This window comes from Danio aesculapii, chromosome 24 (assembly GCF_903798145.1).
Source record: "Danio aesculapii chromosome 24, fDanAes4.1, whole genome shotgun sequence".
Taxonomy (NCBI): Eukaryota; Metazoa; Chordata; class Actinopteri; order Cypriniformes; family Danionidae; genus Danio; species Danio aesculapii.
The window spans coordinates 41,927,752-41,950,099 of NC_079458.1; the positions used below are offsets into that span (position 1 = coordinate 41,927,752).

Below are 22,348 nucleotides of genomic sequence, written 5' to 3' on the forward strand. Positions count from 1 at the left end.
ATCACAGCACTCTTACTTCTAGCTGGCCAATCAGAGCACTCTGGTTCAATTGGCCAATCAGAGCACTCTTGTTCAGCTGGCTAATAAGAGCACTCTGGTTCAGTTGCCCAATCAAAACACTCTAGCTTAGATGGCCAATCAGAACACTTGTTTGTTGGCATTTGGGGAGGAGGGACTTGTGGAAAGCAGAAGGTTTTAGACAGAATGTTAAAAATAAGGAAGATTCCACAATGTTAACCTCTCCTAATGCAGCCTATAACAACATAATGACCATCTAAAAGAGAATCATACGAGTTCTTTAAAGACACATCAGCACTACAGATGATGTGGTCTTACTTTGGACCCCAGCTCGCGGAAGGGCACTTCTTTCTTCAGGAAGAGTCCCGGCACCGGCTGCAGACACTCGAAGCTCCAGATGTACTGCAGGATGATGAGCAGATTCCCGTAAAACACCATGAACGGAGAGGTGATCATGGAGTATTTCCTGCGGTCGCGCACCATCCACAGAGTGCAGGACCAGATGAGGAAGACGAAGGTCAACCAGCTGACGTACGTGATGCTCCAGGCCTGAAAACAAGGAGAAAACACTGAGGATTTACACACAAGACGGAAAATACACACATATGCGGAAAAATCACTTCATATTAACTAATAACATCATTAAAGTTGTATTTAAATATTACTTCTCTAATTACTGTGTTTAAAAAGTCATTTAATTTCTCAATATGCCATTTAACTACTTAACTTAATACTACTTGAAGGAATAGTTCACCCAAAAATGAAAATTACCCCATAATTTACTCACCCTCAAGTCATCTTTGGTGTGTTTGCATTCCTTCTCTCAGATAAACACAATGGGAGCAGTTTTAAATTTGATCCTGGCTCTCCATGCTGTATTATGGTGTTGGATGGTGACTTTTATTTTGAAGCTTCCTAAGATTTCCGCTGCCGGACGTCAGTGATTGGAGTTTATAAATTTGAAATATTATTAGTACAAAAACATGGATCTGCTTCATAAGACATGCCTTAACCATCTTGCGGCGTATGGGTCAGTTTGATGTGCCTTTGAAGCTTCAAAATAAAAGTCACTATCCAACACCATTATATAGCATAGAAGATCAAATTTAAAAGCACTTTGACTGTGATTTTCTGAACTAAAATATTCAAATACACCAAGGAGGGCTTAAGGGTGACTAAATGATTGGGTAATTTTCTTTTTGAGTGAAGTATCCCCTTTAAAATGCATATAAACCTCTATTGACAATAGACATATTCAATTATTTATATTGCAGTCATGCATGGTCTTTCAGCTTTTATTAAAAAATACTGAAGCATTTTAATAGCAAAGCAGAATTACTCTGCAAAAAAAGAAATGTTAAACATATTAAATATAAAAGGTTTCAAATGAACAACTCCAGGTTTTCATACAATTGAAATGTCAAACATGTTACCGTATTTTACTTAAGAAAATAGCTTAAAAGCTGTTCTGTGAACTACATTTGTCTAATTATTTTCACCAATTAATGCAAGTACATTAGAGTACCTATACTTAAATGACCCTTAAATTAACATTAATCCCTTGCTTTCTTTTTCTGTGGATCAGTAATGTATTAATTACAGTTACCAGTTATGTTGTGACTCTTTACACCAGAAGTGTGAATGTGAGTCAATTAATAGCTCCATATTTCATACAGTACATATAATATATTGACTGAAATGTGCCTCGTTACCTTATTTCAACTAAAAAAACTATTATTCTGTGAAATATATTTGTATAATAAAATAAAATACAATTACTCCACTTCTGTAAACTGATTTATACAGAAATGTTGAATTTGTATTCAATATTTAATGCAAGTACATTAGAGTCACTGTACTTTAAATGAACAGTGATCTCTTTATTTTTATGCGGATAAGTAACTGGCCTCACTTTATATTACACAATGTACTTAAAACAATGTACTTAAAATGTTTTACATTTTACTTATGATTGATTAAATACCTGCATGTAATTATATCTGTAATAAAATTTATAATTACATTGTTGGCCATCTCTCATACCTTAACCCAGCCTTAAACCCACACACAATCAAACCAGTCCCTAACCCGACCTGTATTCCAGCAGAAATACATTATCAACACAGTAAGTACATTGTGTTAATCTTTGATGCAAGTACATGTTAGTTAAGGCCACCTAACATGAAGTAATTAGAGTAATCAGTTATTTAGTGACTCTGATCAGTGTGAGTGTGTGAGTCTGACCATCATGGCGATGAGAGCGCAGATGTAGCTCTGCTTCATGATGAACCTGAAGACTTTCACCACTGAATTCACCCGAACCACCCCGACTGGAACCTCGGAAAGCTCCACATATGCGGAGTCGATCCTGTAAACACCGCAGTCCAGGCTCTCTGAAAAAGAGGAAATCTGTTGCTGGATTCTGTGAGTCATTTGATGTCTTACCCTTGAACATGAATAGAGGCTTTGCCTGTATCTCTCTCTCTCTCTCTCTCTCTGAAAGCAGGGGTTGTATTTCCAGGAATTGGGGGAAAAACAAATGTACGGAAGTTATTTAGAAACAGAGTGCAGATGTTTGTGGAAATACTTGATTAAACAAATCATACTCTAAATATGCATGCGCACTAACCAAGAAAGAAATCTTAATCAGTATTTGTGGAGTAAATATCAAGTAAATATAAAGATAAAGACTAAATTATTAGCCTTGGAGTGAAAATATTATACATACTGAATATTTTTCAGATATTAGTCAAAATGATGTTTAACAGAGCAAGAAAACGTTCGCAGTATTTCCAATTACATATGTTTTTCTCCTAGGAAAAGTCTTATTTCTATTAATAAACAAATAATAAATAAAAAAAACATACAAAAGTCCTAATCTACAGAACAAACCACTGTTGTCCAATGACTTGCCTAATTAAACTAATGTGCCTAATTAAGCCTGTTAAGTCCTTAAATGGCGCTTTAAGCTGTATGCTAGTATCTTGCAAAATAACTAGTAAAATATTATGTACTGTATATTATAGTATTATAAATATAAAAGTATTATATTTTAAAAATCTGCTTTAAAATCTTCTTAATGTGAAGCACAGATGAATATTCAAGTGGTTAAATTCATGTTCAGTTCAGCGCTTCCCTCCGCTGCGCCTGTCAATCATTCTCCATTCATTCACAATTCAAACTGCATGTCGAGGTCATGACAACTCGAGAAACGTTCCCCAAGACTGTTTGTTCCCGATAATATGAATAATCAGTGGAGAAATGCATTTAGTTTTGCATTAAATGGGTACTTTCTGACCTGCAACAAGGAGTATATTGCTGTTTCTAAATCATGTTGCGCTGTGTCTGTTAGATCAGCAGATCGCATTTGCAACACTGGAGTAGAGAGGGTTATTACCTGCTCTTCACACCCAAAGTAGGTCTACCTGAATTTTTTTAAATTAGAAAAGGCTCAATAATACATTGGACAGATCCTCATCGCACTCATTTCTTCTCTTTGTGCTGCTCAGTTTTGGAAGTGTCCGCAGGTACCAGAGGGCTGCGCGCTGTCCCTCATTGATGCATCAAGAGCTTCATTCACGCACCGGCTGCAGAGACGCGACGTGTGCCGCTCCGTAAAATTATTCTTTAATATTAAACATTTCTGTTCTCTCATACTTCAGACTGAGTTTATTCTTCCGAAGGGAATACTTTCAGTGCTGCGATTAGTTTGTAAAGCCTGGCTCATTGTGGTCAAATTAGTTGATTAAATTAATCAAAGTGAAACTGACAGGCGCAATATGGACTGTCATTAACAGAAAAATATCCTGAAACTGAACATTTCACTGTAATTTTATTTATATTCATATTTTAACAGACCAGTTTGTGCTTTGATTAGGGTCAATAGTGGTAGCCTATTACAGATTTCAAAGAAAAACCTTAATATTAATCAAGGAAACATAAGCTGGACCACAACAGATCAATGTCATAACCAATGCTCAACTAATGTAGCCTAGTTTACAGCAAGCATCATGTTTTGGTTAGGTTGTGCAGTCTGTCATATGCAGTACGCCTAAAGGTCTGTTATTTTTACTAAGGAAGATATATTATTTGAGTTTATCAGCAGAACTACAGAAACTGAATCGGTCGATACTCAGACTTTAGTTATCGGGATCAGATCCAAATAAATGGTATCGCTGCATCCCTACTGCATAAACAAACTAAATTAGCATCAGAAGAAAAATAATGCAAGATGTTATTTTCAGAAAATATATTTCAATATAAATGTATTGCCTTTTTTCTTCTTTTTAATATTAAGTTAAAGCAAAATTGAACACTTTAAAACTATGATTAAATACTAAAAAATACAGTAATGCATGTTTTATGAAGGTGAATGTAATAATATATGAATTAATATATAAGAATAATGAATAAAACAGTAACGCATACATCTACAACATGCATTACATTGTTAATTGCATTGTTAATCTCTGTTATGCAACTACACTTCATCAGGATGTCAAAGAAATTAGGTTTCATGAATGAATGATCAAACTAATTATTAAGGTTGATTATTTGGTTGTCAGCAATTAACATCTTTTTTATTGAAACCCTTTGGCTGATCTGTCTCATGGAACCCGTATGCGTGCGTGTGTGTGTGCGTGTGACTGACGTACGTGTGTCAGACTCAGGCTGGCCTGCTTTATAATGCGGAGTGGAGTAAAGATTTCGCTCCACAGACATGGGTCCGTTCTCATGAGGAACTGATGTAAAGTCCAGCGACGCTCCGTTTGACGTTACGATCAAAACCTGAGCAAGCGAGAAAGAGTCGGAGTGTTTAATCTGCTTTCATTTAATGCTGTACGGCTTTCTGTTATCAGTAGAAGATGTTTAATCTGTAGCTCAGACCTCAGGGGTGTTGTAGGCTCCTTGGGTGGTGAGAAGCTGAAAAATACAAACAAACAAATAAACAAACAAGCAAATAAATAAATAATGAATACTTTCTAAATGACATCCCGGAAAAACAAAGTGGTATGCACATTTTCTATATAATTAATGAATAATTTGAAAGCTTTTACAAAACTACAATCCCATTAACTATTGTAAACTAAAAAATAAAAATGACGGAGCACTTTTCATTATATAGAAATATATAGAAATAATATGCTTGCTGGTTCGTTCAAACTACTTATTTATAATGAGCTGAAATGACTCAATTCTTGAGCCTTTTTTGGGACAACTTAATTGCTTTGTCCAATCCACTTAAATTAGTTAATAACATGAATGAATTGTGTGCAAAAACTGCAATTTGATTTATACGCATATGATACAAATAAACACAACAATTACCTAACACAACTAATTTGTGTAAATTTATTAGTTTTTACACATTTAAGTTAATTAAACAAAAAACTATTAAGTTACCTCAAAAACGCTCAAGATTTGTGTTGTTTCAGTTCATTTTAAATAAGCATGCAGCAAACATCATTTACTGAGTGTATGCAGATATCAGAAATGAACCCTAAAGAATCAATGCAGCATATGGCACATTTAACTATGAATATGGCACTGTGTGAATGGTGTTTATGTGATGCAGACTGGTACATTTCTCTCGTCTGTGTGATAGTGAGCCATTCTCCACAGCTGCCTCCTCTGGTCTGCAGTGTAAACATTAATGCTGTTTTCAGGAGAATCTGCTTCATCCTTTCCCTCAGCTTCTACATCCTTCACCTGCTGATCAGACACAACCACACACATTTCAGAAATAAATGATCATACTAATGATGGTATATACAGTCAACCCCGAAATTAATTATATCCCTGGCAAATTCTGACTTAAAACTACTTTTATTAAACCAGCAAGTTTTTTTTCTTTCAGCACAGGCATCTCCCAAAAGATAATAAGATGATGCTCAAAGGCACCATTAGGGAAATCATGTTTAATTGTATATATTCAGTTGAAGTCAGAATTATTAGTCCTCCTTTGAATTTTGTTTTCTTTTTTAAGTATTTCCCAAATGAATAAAACAGGAATAAAAGTGTGTAAATGAGACTGACCGTGTCTTCTGACTCCTGCAGCCAGAGGCGGATGAGTGTGGCCAGAGTGTAATACAGAACCAAGAGCATGATGGGATTGACAAGTGGTGCCACTCCAGAGCAGGGTTGACTTTAAACATCCAGGTGTGAGCGCAGTCCGTCTGAACCACCGGAGAAATGCCGAACAGGCTGAGAACAGCAGAGCAACACATCACATTATATTTACTCTTCTTAATAAAGAGCAGTAAATGCAAGTGTTAGTTTTAAATTTCAAATAACGTCTGCATAGTCCTGTCACAATAATCAATATCAGTGTTGTCACGATTACCAGTGTAACGGTAAACCACGGCACATTTTCTGACGACTTTTCAAATATTCATTCCCATTAAAACAGTGATTGATTCATGCAATTTGTAAACGCACAGCAAAATCTTGTAACATTGCAATCAGTTGTTATGTTATTAATTGTTTATGCTTACTAGGGGTGTAATGGATCACGATTGATCCATGATTCGAACACACGTGGGCCGCAGATTAATACATTTGTTTTTACTTGTAGATTCAGTGCGTTACCCATACCATTATATTAGGGGGGCGCCCCGCCCTCCCAACAGCTTTCCCCGCCCCCCTTGAAGTAAAGTTAATTATATTTTCTATATAGCACCAGATCACAACTTCTTTAATAAACTAGCTAAACAGCCGTATGTAATATCTTATTTACACAACAGCATGTCATTTCTGTCTCTACATGGTCGCGTGTTTACAAACGTCTGCTCTCTGAATCGCGCACGGTGGAGTTCCACACAGCCACTCTCTGCTGTACGGGAATCAGACAGGCGAACCATTTTGAACGAGTCTTTTGTATGACTCAAGAATGATGATTCCTCTGAGGGAGTGATTCGTTCATTTGCGCACGAGCACATTTAGAGCCGGAAAAAGATTTGATCCGTTCAGTCCTCGGGTCCTCAGTTTGAGTCGTTTGTTCATCACGTTAAAGACAGAAGCAGTATGCACTTAGAGTCGACTCGAAAAAAGATTCGTTCATCTCAGTGAACGAGACTCAAAGGTCAGAGTCAGTAAAATGATCCGAACTTCCCATCACTATACCTGATGACAGGCTTTGACCCAACTTGGCTGTCAGAGCGGCAATACTCCCCCTGGCTGTACAAGACTGATCTTGGTAAGCAAGTCAGTAAATACACCCTCAGGAAAAAGAAGTATACTTAAACTTTTATAAGTAGACTTAAGTAAAGGTCAAGTATAAAAGTATACTAATATAAATGTACTAGTGTAACTGCTGTAAATCATGATCACAATGTATAATGGCCATTACAGAAATAAAACAATTCAACTGAACAGATTCTACTTTACAGTGTAAAAGGTAAAGCTGCAGGCGATTTTCACTGTCTGAATCCCTGTTCAGTTTGGATCCTTCAGAACTGATATTTTCATTTATTTATTTATCCTTTATTTTTCAGGAGCGTGCCACTAACATTAACAAAAAATCTATTCTTCAGAAAGTCCTGGCCAAGACCACCATACAAAAAAACATTTAGTTTTAAGATAACGTGATATATAACACACAAAAAGCAAAACAAATAAAATATAATATTACCATAAAACACAAGCATCATACATCAACATCCTAACAATACTAAAAAATAGAGGATTATTCAATTCATGGTACTTTTACAATTAATCAAATAGGGAAATGATTCCAGTGGTGTATTAATCTAAAAGGTAAATCTTGAATTAATAACATTATCTATCTGAGAATCAGACAATCACCCAATCAGAAAACACTTTACCAAACTTTCAGCACAGAAAAACGAATAAAACAAAACAGAGGATCTGCTAATCCACTCCAGATTTCTGAAGGTTAAGCTTGTGTTTATTTTCTCTAGCTCATATGGAACCAAAACTGGACGACTAAACGTGCATAAAACAGCATATTCCTATTCTACAAGTTAAAGAAGTAAACAAGGTATTAAACCAAAAGAGAAAACACGGACACACCATTCAGATACACTCTGAATTAATGTACATACGACTGATATATTATGTGTGTCATTAAATCAATAAACGGTAACTCGTCACAACTAAAACCCGGATCAGGTGATGAACACATGGCTGTTGGTTTTTATAGTTCTGGTGCCGTTGGTTCAATCGTTGCGGTTTGTCAGATGTTCATTTTGCAGCTACTTCACAACGCGGAGAGAATATGAAGTCAGAATATTTTGGCTTTGGTGGATCGTCCAAACCCAAAGCGTGGCATCCAAGTCTTAATACCACGACTGAAAATAAGGAGTATGAGAGCCGCTATTGCTGTTCCAATGTGGCCAGTGCGTAATAAACACACTCTCGAGCAGAAAAACACTGCCATGAGGACATCCTTAAGATCTGAATCCTCAACATTTCACATTCAGATCTCAGAAATATCACACACATGTATGTTTGTACTTTCATTTGAGTTGTCTTATATGATTTGCACTTGTTTAAACGATAATAAAGCTTGTTAATTTTTATGAAGTATAATTGTAATGCTTCATTTCATTATTTCTTTTTCATTTACACACAGCAGGGTATTTACAGGACTTACTGTATATTTCTGTTCATTCGCATCTCGTCTCTTTGTGCCCCCTGGCAGCGTTGTCACTGCTGTTACACATAAAAACATTTTACTAATCCCTTTGTCCCGCGGCGGCTTCACACATGGCGGTGGTGGTCATTTTGAACTTTTACTTACTGTATATCTTGAGTTTAAGATATGTTTTAAACCTGCCAGAAAAAGCTAAACTTGTATTCAAAAGCCAGAGATTTTAACTAAGTTTTCTAAAGTCTTGTCTACTTGCCTTTCTGTCCTCCTACATGTTTTTTCCTATCTGTGATCATTTTGGTTGGGTTTTTGCAAACCTTTAGGGTAAAAAGTTTAAGTGTCAATTAAGCAGGCAATTATTTAAAAACCGAAAGGTTAAATCAATGACAAATTGAGCTGTTTTTCAAGCTTATGACAAACTAATCAGAGCGATGGTTTATTCTCCAGCTGTAGAAGTAGATCCTCATCACTCCCTCCAAAATACACTATTCAGACACATTCCTCGACACATATTTCATTAATTAACGCACAAATAAACTCATAAGTAACTCCATTAAAGGCGCTGTATGTCATGTTGTGTGTTCTGGAGAAAGTCTTATTTGTTTTATTTCGGCTATTTTAAACCCATTTTACGCTCAATATTATTCACGGTTTGGGATTGTCTACAAAACAAACCACTGTTATACAATGACTTGCCTAATTACCCTAATTTTAACCTAGTTAAGCCTTTAAACATCACTTTAAGCTGAATACTAGTATCTTGTAAATATATCTAGTACTGTATTTAGAAATAAAAAGAATCTTCTCTCTGTTAAACAGAAAATGGGGACAAAAAGATCCAGAAGGGCTAATAATTCAGACTTCAACTGTATATTTTTGTGAAGACGAACACTCTCAGTCTAGCTGTAATACTTCCTTTGGCTGCACCCGAGAGACAAACCAACATCAAGCCGTTTGGTTCTAATCTCTGGTTTTGCTAAATTAGCATACTTTTCCCACCCAGAATAGCCTCTTCTCTGGCATTCGCACATGGCTGAAGCCGAGCGGGTGTGTAATCAAAACTGCGTCCTCACCGCAAACGCTGCATGACAAAGTGACGGCGCTGTTTATGTGAACATCAGAGAAAAGCTCTTTGTTTTTCGGCCCTGAGGTTCGCAGATCTCCTAATGTTTTTCCTAATAGACTCTTTCTCAGGTTTTGTTTGAGCAAGAAACCACTAAATCCTGCAGAAACCACTTAATCCTGTGTGGCTGAGCGAAGGGGGTTAGTAAAGCATATTTCTTTCTGCTCTCTTTGCATGTTTCTCTCTTTTATTCTACTTCATTGTATTTCTCAAAGGTAACAGGACTCGTATTCACGGCGCGGTGTGTTTTCAGATCTGGGTTCAAACCTCAGATGTGTGTTTTATATCTGTGCCTTTTATAGAGGCTTTGAAAGCGTATGAGGTTTCAGGAAGACTTGCGGTGACCGCTTTAAAATGCTTTTAGAGGTCAGAATTGTTTGTTTGTAGTGTTTGGTCATGGTTTTACTATTTTTAACCAGCTATTAATCTAGTGTAATGGAGAAAAGCCACACAAACACTGATGAACACGTCACTGTTGTGGAAGTAATTAAAGGCACATTTTATTTTAAGGTACGATTTGCGCTATTAATAAACCATTAACTATGACTTTTGCCTTAATAAACCTTTATTTGGATATTTTTTACACTGCAGTTATTAATATAGAAGATCATGCAGATTATGTGCTTTATAAGTACTAATAATCAGCTAATATCTTAATTATAGGCAGATATAGGACACTAGTTAATAGTGAGAATACTTAAACTAAAGGGTTACTATTATTAATTACCAACTATAAAGTTACTAATTACTTTAAATAAATTACTTATCTGCTGAAAGAAGTAATGGATTGCTGATCAGTTCTAGGTAATTTAATTTTCACTTATATTTTACTTGCATTAAATAACTTGAATAAAATCAACAGTGGTGTATAAATAAATTCAGAGAAGCAGAGTATTTTTTTTTTATTAAGATAATTTGTAGAATAATAATATTTTTTCAACTAAAGAAGGTTAGATTTATCAAGACAATTGTTAGTAATTAAATTACTTTACATAGTCATTACAAAAGGAACTGAAATAACATTTCAATGATGTATTTAGTTATTAGTTGTTTTCAAAAGTAACCAATCCAACACTGATTATTGATTTAAATTACTAAATTACTTTGTCTGAAAAGTAATTGAATGGGGTATATGCACACGGACTTTAATTTCAGTCAGCCAGCCCCAGGGCTTCTGGTTCATTTTCATCCCATACAAAATCGCTGTGTTTAAGATCTGATTTCTTTACAAAAAACAGCAATCTTCACTGCATGATTCAGATACGTTATAAAGTGGGTATCAGACCAAACATAAAGCACTGCATTCTACTTTTATGCGCCATAAAATATGGAAATTAATTTTACCCCAGTATTTTCAATGGAGTTTTTGCGCTTGTCTGTTGCTAATGATGGCGCCTGCGTTTAAACGGTCTTTTGTCTCTTTTTACGTTTAAACAACCAAATGGATGATTAAGACTATTTAATTGAGTATATTTGAATTACATTGCAACATCGATGTTGTAAAAGGAACCGTATAAAATTGAAAATAGTCACATATAAAGCTCTCACCGGAAGTTCATCATTGGCTGAAAAACACTAGCTGTGCATATAGGCCATTATCCAGTAAGAATTTAATTACTTGATTCAATACTAAAAATCCCCATAAATCTCCACAAACAGGCAATCGAAATTAAACTTAAATCTTTAAATTTGAGTCAAGGAAGGCTTTTAGTTTCATTAAAGGTGCCCTATGATGAAAATATAGGTTTACCAAGGCGTAGTAGAATAATAAGAGATCACTATATGGAAATGGACATATCGTGAGCCTTGGTCGCCACTGTTTCCTCATTCTCATGTAAATTCCACGAGTGTAAAACCCCGGTGGACAATGGGCCAATCAGAAGACAAAACAAACTGTGATGAGACTCACAGGCTACGCCCTCTGCATTTGCATGTAAGCCTTCTTTAGGTCATTCATCCAGACCTGACGAGCAGCTGAGATCATCAAGAGCACACGACACCCATGCAGCTCTGAGATCATAAAAAAGCTCTGAGATCATTAATATGCACGCCTCAGGCCAAAACGTTTCTAGTGATACAACAGTGATGATTTTCCACCCTTAGTTAATTTAAGCGTATATTTCACTTACAATGTATGTGGGACTTTTATTTTGAAAACGCGAGCCCAAAATTGTTTACTGTGCATTACTGGGTAACAACAGCACGAGGGATGGTCAAACTCGCTTCAGTTCACCAAATGCAGGATTTACAGACTACATTTATTCAGCTCCACTCTGAAGAGGCTTACGGTATGTTTAGTTACATCTCTTATTAATTTATTGTGTTTATTTTGAATTTTGAAGCGTATGTTTCAACAAACACATGTCGAGTACTGAATCGGGTCAAATCACTCAGCTCTACTGTCATCTGTTAATGCAGAGGTTGATATTCCTTGCTGTGTTTTCTTTGACTGTAGCATCAAAATACAACGTGATACGTCGAAGTGGCACCTATAAAATTTTAACCACATAATCATTTTAATTCTTTCTTAATTAACAAACAGAATAAGCCAGCTAAAAATAAAAGCTGTTTACATATTGTAAACATATTGTTCCCAAGGAAGCTACGCCATATTGGACACTTGATATTTCTGACTCAATTCATTGTTTCTGTTCAACCGCAGACAAATAAAACCTTCTTTCGAATGTCACTTTTGCATTATTGCCATTTATTTTAGTTATTCGTTTATTTATTGGCGTTTATTTCAGTTATTCCTGCATGCACTCTAACGGCTGCCATTGGGAGTATTAGTGTGCAGGCTGTCAGAATGATCTAGACCGGCCGATCCAGGACTAATTGAGAAGAATTGCATCTCTGTTACTCAAAGGGTCTTTTGAGTCACCTCTGATTGTTTTTTCTCTTTCTCTCCATCTCGTTCGCTCCTGAAAGCAGCTGTGTAATGCAAACGCAGGCCAACAGTAATGAGAAACAGCTGGAGTCTCCTTTCTCCGTCGCCACCAAAACCAGCAGCACTTTTCATCTGCGAGAGCCGAGATTCGAGCATCTGACTGAGGGAATATCCATTAATGATTCTGATGCTCATTACACACAAATACCACAGTCACTACCATCGTCTGAGGGGGGATAGAGATGTGAGGGGATAATGTGACATTCATGACGTTTATGTTTAAAGTGACGGCGCTTAATCAAACCCCAAATCAGAAAAGCCTAAGCTGAACAACCATGATCTCCGATCCCTCAGGAGGCGCTGCATCTAGAATCCTCATTCATCTATAAGCCAGATCACCACATGGGCTGCAGCAAACCTTTGTCAAGTACCACAATACGGAGTTACATCCACAAATGCCAGTGAAAACTATACTGTGTCAAAAGGAAGCCCTATGTTAACAGTGTCCAGAAGCGCTGTCGAATTCTCTGGGCTCTGAGACATCTAGGATGGATCATCACACAGTGGAAACTGTGGTCAGATGAATCAGTATTTCAGGTGTTTTTTGGGACAAATGGACGCTGTGTGCTCATCCAGACCAGAGATGTATAGTAACGAAGTAGAACTACTTCACTACTGTACTTAAGTACTAAAAGGCAGTATCTGTACTTTACTGGAGTATTGTTTTTTTCTCCTACTTCCACTTTTACTTAAGTACATATTTTCGATGAGTTTAATACTTTTACTCCGATAGATTTTTTATGAGCTGCATCGTTACTCGTTACTAGAGGTGTCAAAATGGTCGATATCGGTTCAGTAATAGATCATAACGGGTTATTACGTACTGACCTCATTTATCTCCTATGTGCGGTGTCGCAATACTATGGCGAAGGACAGGGGCGCGAGGGCGAGTGAAGGCGGCACAGCACACGAGCCGCTATTTTACTACTACAGAGAAATGTTGTGAGACTTAACTGTTCATCTCCTCTTGGTTGTTAAAGCGATACTTGTGGATCCAGACCTGGGCGTGTATGAGGTGCAAGTTTTCTCCACTGTGTCTATTATAGATTACCTGTGATAACCGCGTATTATACATACATAGACTGTAACCGCGGCTGTTCTTCCCGCCATCAGTGAACAACGCTTTCATTTCTAAAGCCGATAGCAGCCCTTTCTGTTGAGAAGGTGAAGACAATAATCAATCAAAGGGGTGTAAGACCTCGCCTGTCAGCGTTTATAAAGCAGGCGGGAGAATATTTACATTTGTTTATTTGCTATAAATGCTCATGCTGTCTTCTGTGCATGAGTTTTGTTTGATACATTCAGAAAGAGTGTTTTCTTTGAGCGGGTCAAATTAAGGGTACAGTTCATATATATTACTGCTGTATTAAAGGACACAATTTTATTACAAGTAACCATTTAACTGTCACACCAAGAAAAAACCAATAGAATTTTTTTATTGCATTTCTTAACTCCTAATGTCGCTAGTTAACACAATCAATACATTTTCCCCCAACACATCCCATAATTTCTAAAATATCAGCCTCTACCAAATGGTTGAGATGTTGGTTTATGGTAAAAGTACCAGAATGAATAAATATACTATAAAAATATGAAGTTTAAGACCAATTTAATTAAAACATAATCAAAATGAAACATTTTTGAATACTAAATCATAGCCATAAGCCATAAAATATTTCAGATTTTAAAGCTGTTATAATCTGTCAGATCTGTGGTTCAAGCGTGAGAGAAAAACAGTATTGTAAGTCATGTTTCTTTTCTTTCTGCTTAATGACGTGCCCCCAAAAAAGAGATTTAAAATAAACAAAACAATATGTCTTTTGACTGCATTCTTTAATAACTACATTACACAATACTTGTACTTTTACTTTCAGTACTTGAGTAGTAAATTTTGAAATAAACTACTTGCAATACTTAAGTACAAAAAATGTTGAATACTTTAGTACTTCCACTTAAGTATGGTGCTTAAAGAGCACTTTTACTTCTACTCAAGTCACTTTTTGATAGAGTACTTGTACTTTTACTTAAGTCTGGGTCTCTAGTACTTTATACATCTCTGATCCAGACTGTTACCAGCATTAAGTCCAAAATCCAGGGTCTGTCATTGTATGGGGTTGTGTCAGTGCCATTGGCATAGGTAATTTGCACTTCTGTGATGCACCATTAACGCTGAACATATTCTGGAGCAAAATACGCTCCCTTGTTTTCCAGGGACATCCATGCATATGTCAACAAGACAATGTAAAACCACGTTCTGCACACATTACAGAGTCCTGCTGCGGAGGAAGAGGATACAAGTACTTGATTGGCCTGCCTGCAGTCCTGACCTGTCTCCAATAGAGAACATGTGGCGCATTTTGAAGTGCATAATGCGACAATGAAGACCTCGCACTGTTGCCCACCTTAATACTTGTTTGCGGGAAGAATGGGCCAAAATTAAACCTGAAACGCTTCATCACTCGGTGTATTCCTGCATAAATCACTTGCATATTAGCTTTCAACAATGCACATGCATGACGGCCATAAATTATATTAATATTCCTTTAAAAAATAAGTCTTTAACCGTGTACCCTCAGAAGTTGCACTAAACTGGGGTGAATACCTTTTTAAAGTATGTGTATCTTAAAAAGTATATATTAGTACTTACATTTTACTATATATGTCACTTAAAATATAAAATATAAAATTCTCTTTGAAACCTTTCATAGTGTAGATCAGTGTTTCCCAACCCTGTTCCTTAAGGCACAACAACAGTACACATTTTCAACCTCTCCCTAATCAAACACACCGGAATCAACTCATCAGAACATTAGAAGAGACTCCAAAACCTGAAGTTAATGGGTCAGATAAGGGAGACATTCAAAATATGTACTGTTGGTGTGCCTACAGGAACAGGGTTGGGAAACACTGGTGTAGATTACATAAGTTTATTATAATTTTTTTTCCCCTGATTTTATATTATTATAATATTATTTATTGTTTATTGTTATAAATTATTATTATTTTCCCAACTCTAATACAGTACCCAAATATATAATACAGTAAGAAGGAAATATCAGCAGCTGGTACACATACTTTCAGTACCACCTTCACTTGAAATGACTCTAATCCTGAAATAAGCTGCTCCTGTGCAGGTTTGAGCTTATAAACCTGTTGCTGTCACAAAAGCTACTGAAGGAGTTTTGAAGAGCAAAATAGTCCTGGGATTGTATCAAATAGTCAATAATCAAATCCAGCTGAGCGGATGTTCCAGAAGCAGAACTATACATTAATGACCAGATCAGCACACATGAGCTCAATGCACACAGACGGACACCGGACATGAGTCGCCATAATGTCACATAACAAACAGGCCAGGTCTGTAAATCAGCATGATTGAACCCATGGGTCAGCAGACACACAGGATTCCCGCTCGCCGCTTCATTATTATTCAATTTTCCTTTTGTGTTTATTCTGAAGCGCTGCTGTAATCTCATTGGTCATTGGTCAGGCCAGACGGAATCTGTGGACATTTTTTGCTGTTTCTGCGCAGATCTGCGGATTTATGCAGAATTATTTTGAGAGTATCATAACTAAAACCTTAATATATTAGATAAAAAGTAATACCTTTATATCTACCATATATATCTACTAAAAGACAGAAAATATTAATTTACAACCTATATTGTAAATAAATCATATAAATATTTTCATATTAGTCAATAATATTACTGAAAATTATTTCAAAACTGAATAAATATACATTTTCACACATTTACACAAGTAAATAAACAGAATCAATGATGGGCTAAAAATCTGCAGAATTCTGCACGCGCAGATTTCTTGTAGCCCAAGTCATTGGATTAGTCTATAAATGAACAGTTCCATGCAAATGTCAACCTTGTTTTTACCATAACAGTGAAAGTTTTTTGTGTAGGCTTGTATTTTACAGTACTGTAGAAATACTCAACAACCTATCTGTCAATGTTTACAAACAATAATATGTGATTTACCAAAGTCTCACGAGTGCCAAAGTCACATCTGTCACATCCATAACAAAGAGGTGTCACATACATAACCAAGCTTTTTCCTCTTAAATGCAAACATGTAAAATAAAATAAAATCAATCATGTTTGTTCTATAGATTGATTAGCCATATTTCTTTTGGGTTGTGCAGTTTATTTCACAGAAAAGTATGCTGTATATTGTAAACTGCTTATTTAAAATATAAAACACGTTTGCAGATTGATATTTGTCTGATCTCGTAACTTTTGTTGTTCTGGAAAATATAAACAGATGTTTCAATATAATGTTAACGTATACCTGCTATGTAAATTTATGTTTTGAGTCTTTTCTGCTGATGTCTCATCCATAATGCTGGAATTGCTCATATGCCATCATGCTGGATGGCTTAATTGCAATATAGTGAAGTAAACTTAAAAATGGCAGAAATTGTTCCAAATACTTTACACAAATACTTTTGGTGAGCAGTAGAAAAGCCATAACTCTAAAATGGTTACAGGCTGATTCTCCAACATGGGCTCAATGGATAGGAATTGTGAAGGAAATACACTCTATGGAGAGACTGACGTTTAACCTAACACTTGATTCAAAAAAGTGCAACAAGTATTGGAAAAATGGAGTATGTCATTGTAAATAATATGTGACAATGTGCTTTAAATGCATCGTGACTTGATATGGTAACCCTTATGACAATCAATTTGTCCCTTCTGTAATGTTTTTATATACAGCATGATTATGGGTAATATAAATAAAATTCATATGTACTATATCCACCATGTTATTATCACATACAGCATAAGGTGGCAGTTTTATCAATGATCTGCAGCATAAATCAGAGCATTCACCTGGCATGAAGTCTAAAAAAAAACTTCAGCAAATCTGAACAAGTTGAGCATTGGAGCTCAGAGTAACGGCCTTCACAGGATGTTTGAGGAAGGGTGGGACGCCTCGGAGAAACTGATCCTGAATAAATCCAGGCAGCGTTCCTGACACCAAACCTCAGGATATATTACAGTCTGATAATACTGGAGTCGTGCTTCTCAAAACTCTTCAACAACATCAGGATATACTACAGTCTGATAATACTGGAGCCGTACTCTTCAACAACATCGGGATATATTACAGTCTGATAATACTGGAGACGTACTCTTCAACAACATCAGGATATATTACAGTCTGATAATACTGGAGACGTACTCTTCAACAACATCAGGATATACTACAGTCTGATAATACTGGAGTCGTGCTTCTCAAAACTCTTCAACAACATCAGGATATACTACAGTCTGATAATACCTCAGATGTACTCTTCAACAACATCAGGATATACTACAGTCTGATAATACTGGAGACGTGCTTCTCAAAACTCTTCAACAACATCAGGATATATTACAGTCTGATAATACTGCAGACGTACTCTTCAACAACATCAGGATATACTACAGTCTGATAATACTGCAGACGTACTCTTCAACAACATCAGGATATACTACAGTCTGATAATACTGCAGACGTACTCTTCAACAACATCAGGATATACTACAGTCTGATAATACTGCAGACGTACTCTTCAACAACATCAGGATATACTACAGTCTGATAATACTGCAGACGTACTCTTCAACAACATCAGGATATATTACAGTCTGATAATACTGCAGACGTACTCTTCAACAACATCAGGATATACTACAGTCTGATAATACTGCAGACGTACTCTTCAACAACATCAGGATATACTACAGTCTGATAATACTGCAGACGTACTCTTCAACAACATCAGGATATATTACAGTCTGATAATACTGCAGACGTACTCTTCAACAACATCAGGATATACTACAGTCTGATAATACTGCAGACGTACTCTTCAACAACATCAGGATATATTACAGTCTGATAATACTAGAGACGTGCTTCTCAAAACTCTTCAACAACATCAGGATATACTACAGTCTGATAATACTGCAGACGTACTCTTCAACAACATCAGGATATACTACAGTCTGATAATACTGCAGACGTACTCTTCAACAACATCAGGACATACTACAGTCTGATAATACTGGAGACGTGCTTCTCAAAACTCTTCAACAACATCAGGATATACTACAGTCTGATAATACTGCAGACGTACTCTTCAACAACATCAGGATATACTACAGTCTGATAATACTGCAGACGTACTCTTCAACAACATCAGGATATACTACAGTCTGATAATACTGGAGTCGTGCTTCTCAAAACTCTTCAACAACATCAGGATATATTACAGTCTGATAATACTGGAGTCGTGCTTCTCAAAACTCTTCAACAACATCAGGATATACTACAGTCTGATAATACTGGAGTCGTGCTTCTCAAAACTCTTTAACAACATCAGGATATACTACAGTCTGATAATATTGCAGACGTACTCTTCAACAACATCAGGATATATTACAGTCTGATAATACTGCAGACATACTCTTCAACAACATCAGGATATATTACAGTCTGATAATACTGGAGTCGTGCTTCTCAAAACTCTTTAACAACATCAGGATATACTACAGTCTGATTATACTGCAGACGTACTCTTCAACAACATCAGGATATATTACAGTCTGATAATATTGCAGACGTACTCTTCAACAACATCAGGATATATTACAGTCTGATAATACTGCAGACGTACTCTTCAACAACATCAGGATATATTACAGTCTGATAATACTGGAGTCGTGCTTCTCAAAACTCTTCAACAACATCAAGATATACTACAGTCTGATAATACTGGAGTCGTGCTTCTCAAAACTCTTCAACAACATCAGGATATACTACAGTCTGATAATATTGCAGACGTACTCTTCAACAACATCAGGATATATTACAGTCTGATAATACTGCAGACGTACTCTTCAACAACATCAGGATATACTACAGTCTGATAATACTGCAGACGTACTCTTCAACAACATCAGGATATATTACAGTCTGATTATACTGCAGACGTACTCTTCAACAACATCAGGATATATTACAGTCTGATTATACTGCAGACGTACTCTTCAACAACATCAGGATATACTACAGTCTGATAATACTGCAGACGTACTCTTCAACAACATCAGGATATATTACAGTCTGATAATACTGCAGACGTACTCTTCAACAACATCAGGATATACTACAGTCTGATAATACTGCAGACGTACTCTTCAACAACATCAGGATATACTACAGTCTGATAATACTGCAGACGTACTCTTCAACAACATCAGGATATATTACAGTCTGATAATACTGCAGACGTACTCTTCAACAACATCAGGATATACTACAGTCTGATAATACTGCAGACGTACTCTTCAACAACATCAGGATATACTACAGTCTGATAATACTGCAGACGTACTCTTCAACAACATCAGGATATACTACAGTCTGATAATACTGCAGACGTACTCTTCAACAACATCAGGATATACTACAGTCTGATAATACTGCAGACGTACTCTTCAACAACATCAGGATATACTACAGTCTGATAATACTGCAGACGTACTCTTCAACAACATCAGGATATATTACAGTCTGATAATACTGCAGACGTACTCTTCAACAACATCAGGATATACTACAGTCTGATAATACCTCAGATGTACTTCCAATGCTTAGAAACATGCAAATGTAAAAAGGGTTTATTCCACGTTCTCACCTGGCGTAGGTGTTTCCAGGTGGAACGGTCTCCTGGAAGAACTGGAACTGGTAGAGGTAGAGGAAGACGAGGTGTCCTGCGCTGAAGATGGCCATCAGGACACACAGACAGCTGAAGAGCAGCGAGTCAAAGGAGCGGCAGAAAGACCACCACGTGCACAAACCCAAAAACGTGAAGAAGTAGACAGAGGAGGTCAAAGACGGCAGCATCATCCCTGCAGACGGAGACATAAACACTGTCAGCTCACAGTAAAGGTGCAGACATTAAATATTAATAATTAGTTGTGCTTTAAGAGCAAGCAAATGATGGGCTAATTTTAATTTTCGGGTGAACTATCCCTTTAAACAGAAAGCTGATCAGATTATCATAATCACTGTACTTCACAGGCGATTATTGATTGAACGGCTGTAAATGTGACTGTAGCTATACTTGATTTGAGCTCTGGGATGTAATGCACTCGAGCTTGTATTCATCTGGAGTTAATAAATGAATGCTGTGTATTGATCATATGTGCTGACTGATGTCTGTCTCTGTGCGACCCACCTGTGAGGCCCAATAATACGGTTACGACTACTTTTCCTGCGCTGGTAATCAGATTGCCAACGATCTCCTTGAGTTTGGACGCCGAGTCTGCTATCTGCCGCAGGATCCTGGTTTTGGTGCTTTCCTCGATGTCGGGCTCCTCCAGGTCTCCGTCATCCGCTTCTTCTTCCTCCTCATTTTCGGGAAGTTCACAGTCTTCGTCTCTCAACTCGAAGTCTTCAAACAGCAGCTCGTCCTCCAGTTCCAGCTTTTCTCTGTTCTCATCCTCTTCCTCATCCTCCTTTTCCTGAAAACACCACAATGGAGGTTTACTGGGAGTCAGAAAAGTTGTAGCATGCTGAAGGCCGAATCATTTGTATGCACTGTAATAAACTGTAATGAAATGTCAGAGTTACTGTATGAATTTATTAGTGCAGACCTGAGACTTTTGTAAAACATAAATAAATAACAAATACATTCATTAATGAACATTTTAGAATGTTTCTATATAAATGTAGAGCATATTTCAGCACTGACAAGAAGCTTGGGCTGGTCAGAAGAGTGAGTTATCTAGAGCAAACATACTGCCAGTGTGTGTTATGAAGCAGAGCTCTGATTAATACTCCCATGTGCTGCAGATTTACATGAATATCTCTGATGTCACATTACATCAGCGCTCACTTCCTCCACCGGCAGAGGAGGAGGAAAAGAAAACATGGAAAAACATCTAAAGAATCCGTGTCTTCTGCCACAGAAACAAAACTGCAAACTTCACTGTATAAATGAAAGAATCAGATGCTGAAACCACTACTGTGGCCATTTACACAAATATCATTATTAATATTAATAAAAAGGCATTAGAGAGTGACTTCCACTGTCTTCAAAATGAACGCATGCTATATAAATACAGAAAGACGATGGTAGGCTCAACTACAATCATATTTCAACACTTTCTGAAAGAAAATATGAAACAATAGGCTTTACAGAGGAAATCATCACTATACTGAAAGACAATGATGTGTAGTTTCTAAAATCTCAAAGTATTAAAGGCAAAGTCTGACTTCTTAAAGTAAAATTAAAATGTTTTTCAATATATAAATATATGTAACAAGGCAAATGTTTTCCCAAATTACTAATTAAAATGTTACAATTAAGCAAATGTAAACCATGGCAAGACTAGAAAAAACATTTATAAATTCATCCTAAATTTTGAATATTACAGTTGTGTGCATGTAGAAAACAACTGGATTAGTCAGAAAAGTCCAAATGCCTCACTATCGTAAATTAAAGTAAAAACGCAATGCAATGCAATAGAATAGATTGCAATCGAATAAAATAAACTAAAATGCAATAAAATGCAATGTAATGCTACGCAATGCAATAAAATAAAATGCAATGTAATGCAATGCAATAAAATAAAATGCA

At 36.4% G+C, this 22,348-nt stretch overlaps 1 protein-coding gene across 1 annotated transcript in view; it reads right to left on the reverse strand.

Annotated features, from left to right (window-relative positions):
- The window catches only part of LOC130218269 (piezo-type mechanosensitive ion channel component 2), a 92,706-nt gene extending 71,066 nt beyond the window's left edge, over positions 1 to 21,640 (reverse strand). Inside the window, 10 exon segments of the mRNA XM_056450410.1 lie at positions 337 to 567; positions 2,263 to 2,411; positions 4,674 to 4,806; positions 4,906 to 4,941; positions 5,602 to 5,730; positions 6,055 to 6,137; positions 6,140 to 6,222; positions 20,402 to 20,615; positions 20,945 to 21,230; positions 21,593 to 21,640. Coding sequence (XP_056306385.1) covers positions 337 to 567; positions 2,263 to 2,411; positions 4,674 to 4,806; positions 4,906 to 4,941; positions 5,602 to 5,730; positions 6,055 to 6,137; positions 6,140 to 6,222; positions 20,402 to 20,615; positions 20,945 to 21,230; positions 21,593 to 21,640 — 1,392 coding nt within the window.
- Positions 21,641 to 22,348: the final 708 nt, after the last annotated feature.